The sequence below is a fragment of the Penaeus monodon genome, chromosome 23, assembly GCF_015228065.2.
Source record: "Penaeus monodon isolate SGIC_2016 chromosome 23, NSTDA_Pmon_1, whole genome shotgun sequence".
Lineage (NCBI taxonomy): Eukaryota > Metazoa > Arthropoda > Malacostraca > Decapoda > Penaeidae > Penaeus > Penaeus monodon.
In genome coordinates, this window is record NC_051408.1 from 38,026,383 (window position 1) to 38,028,388 (window position 2,006).

At 34.3% G+C, this 2,006-nt stretch overlaps 1 protein-coding gene across 1 annotated transcript in view; it reads right to left on the reverse strand.

Moving 5' to 3' along the window:
• The window catches only part of LOC119588238 (peptidyl-prolyl cis-trans isomerase-like), a 1,575-nt gene extending 871 nt beyond the window's left edge, over positions 1 to 704 (reverse strand). The window contains exons 1-2 of the mRNA XM_037936934.1: positions 699 to 704; positions 44 to 253 (exon numbers count right to left, since the gene is read on the reverse strand). Coding sequence (XP_037792862.1) covers positions 44 to 253; positions 699 to 704 — 216 coding nt within the window. The remainder of the gene's footprint in view (positions 1 to 43; positions 254 to 698) is intronic.
• Positions 705 to 2,006: the final 1,302 nt, after the last annotated feature.

Below are 2,006 nucleotides of genomic sequence, written 5' to 3' on the forward strand. Positions count from 1 at the left end.
ATCATCTCTGAACGGATTACTACAGCGAATCCTTCCCCCTTACCCTAAAGGGCTTTTCCATAAATGGATTCCGCCTTCTCCTGTGCCTGTTGGATCTCCTCCCCTGAACGATGAAGCCTGGAATAACACGGGGGAAGATGGGCCATTGTAGTAGCTTTCCATGCACAGCTGGACAAAGTTCCTGCATGCCTTGGGGCTTCACGGGACCACAGTTCGATGTCAAAGAGTCCCCAGCACTCGTCACATCAGGAACCTAGGGACAGTGATGGAGCACTGGTAGATCAATTTTAGTCCTTATTCTGATCAGTTCATTGAGGAATTTTTTTACGATAATTTATATTTTTTACTGTTTTATAAAGATAAAGAGTTAATCTGTTTTGATCATTACGGATACAAAGAAAAGAGAAAACATAAATGTATAGATGCATTAGATAGAAAAAACATTTCTTTAAAAAAAAGGAATTTCATTAAACAAAAATATTCAGTCATACTTAACATACTGCGTTTATATGTTTTGCAGGAAGTTATCTAGGCCTCTTTTTAAAAATTATATTGCCATTTCCCCTCTCATAGACTGATGGTTGAGATAACCAAACCTACACCTACTACCTACACTAAAATACTTATGCAATACAAGACTTTGCTTTTAAATCTTGGCCTATTCATGTATTTGGCACACAGTGCATGTAGCTTGATACCTGCATTGTTACCAACCTATTATTTTAACACAGATAGAATGGGGAAGCAATGCTGCACTCCAAGAATTAAAGGTGTATAAAACATATATTATAAATTAACTGTATTCAGTACAATCATCCGTTTCATCAAAGAGCAAATGATCTATCTGATTACAGTCACTATCATATATGATACATTTGTAAAGTCCAACTAAATGCTGGTATTACCAATCCAAAAGAAGCTATTTTTTTTAAAGACTTAGTACTTTTCTGGTGTTTATTCTTCATATCTTGTCTTTTACATCTCTACCCACAGATATGTTTCTTGTTAATAACAAACAAACACGGACTGATCTTGGGATAATGGGTGACAGGTGATGGACAGGAATCAACACAGTCTCCAAAGCCTGGACTTACACCCAGCAATTACATAAAGTTTTTCTCCTGTAGGTTTAGATATTGCAATGTAATTAATTGTAATTGCAGTTATCTGACATTCCTACACATATGACTTAAAAAAACTGCCCTAGTGTTTGTACATGAACTTAGGCATATGATATTTCAGGCAACAATACAGCAAAATCCTATTCTCAATCCTCATATCTAGCAGAAAAGGTTTAGAAGGAGCATGCAACATCTACTACTGGCCTATGCGCTGCTGATCAGAATGTAATTGTACATGGTAGTTGCTACATATTTAAAGTAAGTTTCAAATGGGTTTCACAGAACCTATAGTCAATATGATTATGAGAAAAAAATCATAGTCTGAAGGCCACACTCGGTATTATCTAAACATTTAACACACAACATTATGTAGTACACCAGAAATTTCTCAATAATAGACTTTCAGGGATATAAACTCCTCCACAATAGTTACAGAAATATATGAAACCTATAAATGGGAAAAGGAGATAGGTGGTGGGCAGGAAAATAACTCTATTCTTTAACTCTCTCTCTAGAAGAGTTCTTATGATGTGCAATATCTCAAGTAAATTATATTTTAAAAAGTATTATCGATATCTTTATAATAAAAAAATACAAGATGTAAATTGTTTTATCTGCTAATACACTCTGTATAAAAACTTCATTAAAAATTAATAATTCTACTAATTCTATAAGATCTCTGAGTTCTTTTTGCAGGATAAAATATTATGGATCAATCACAATGTTTCTGCTAGTTCATTTTTCAAAAAAGCTGTATGCATGACAAGACCTCAATACTAGGAGTATCAAAATTTCTGAGTACATACATAAGCTGTAGAGTACCCCAATAACAAAACTGAAGTTATCTCTAAAGAAGATGAATCCTAGCATATGGGGAACGCTTGG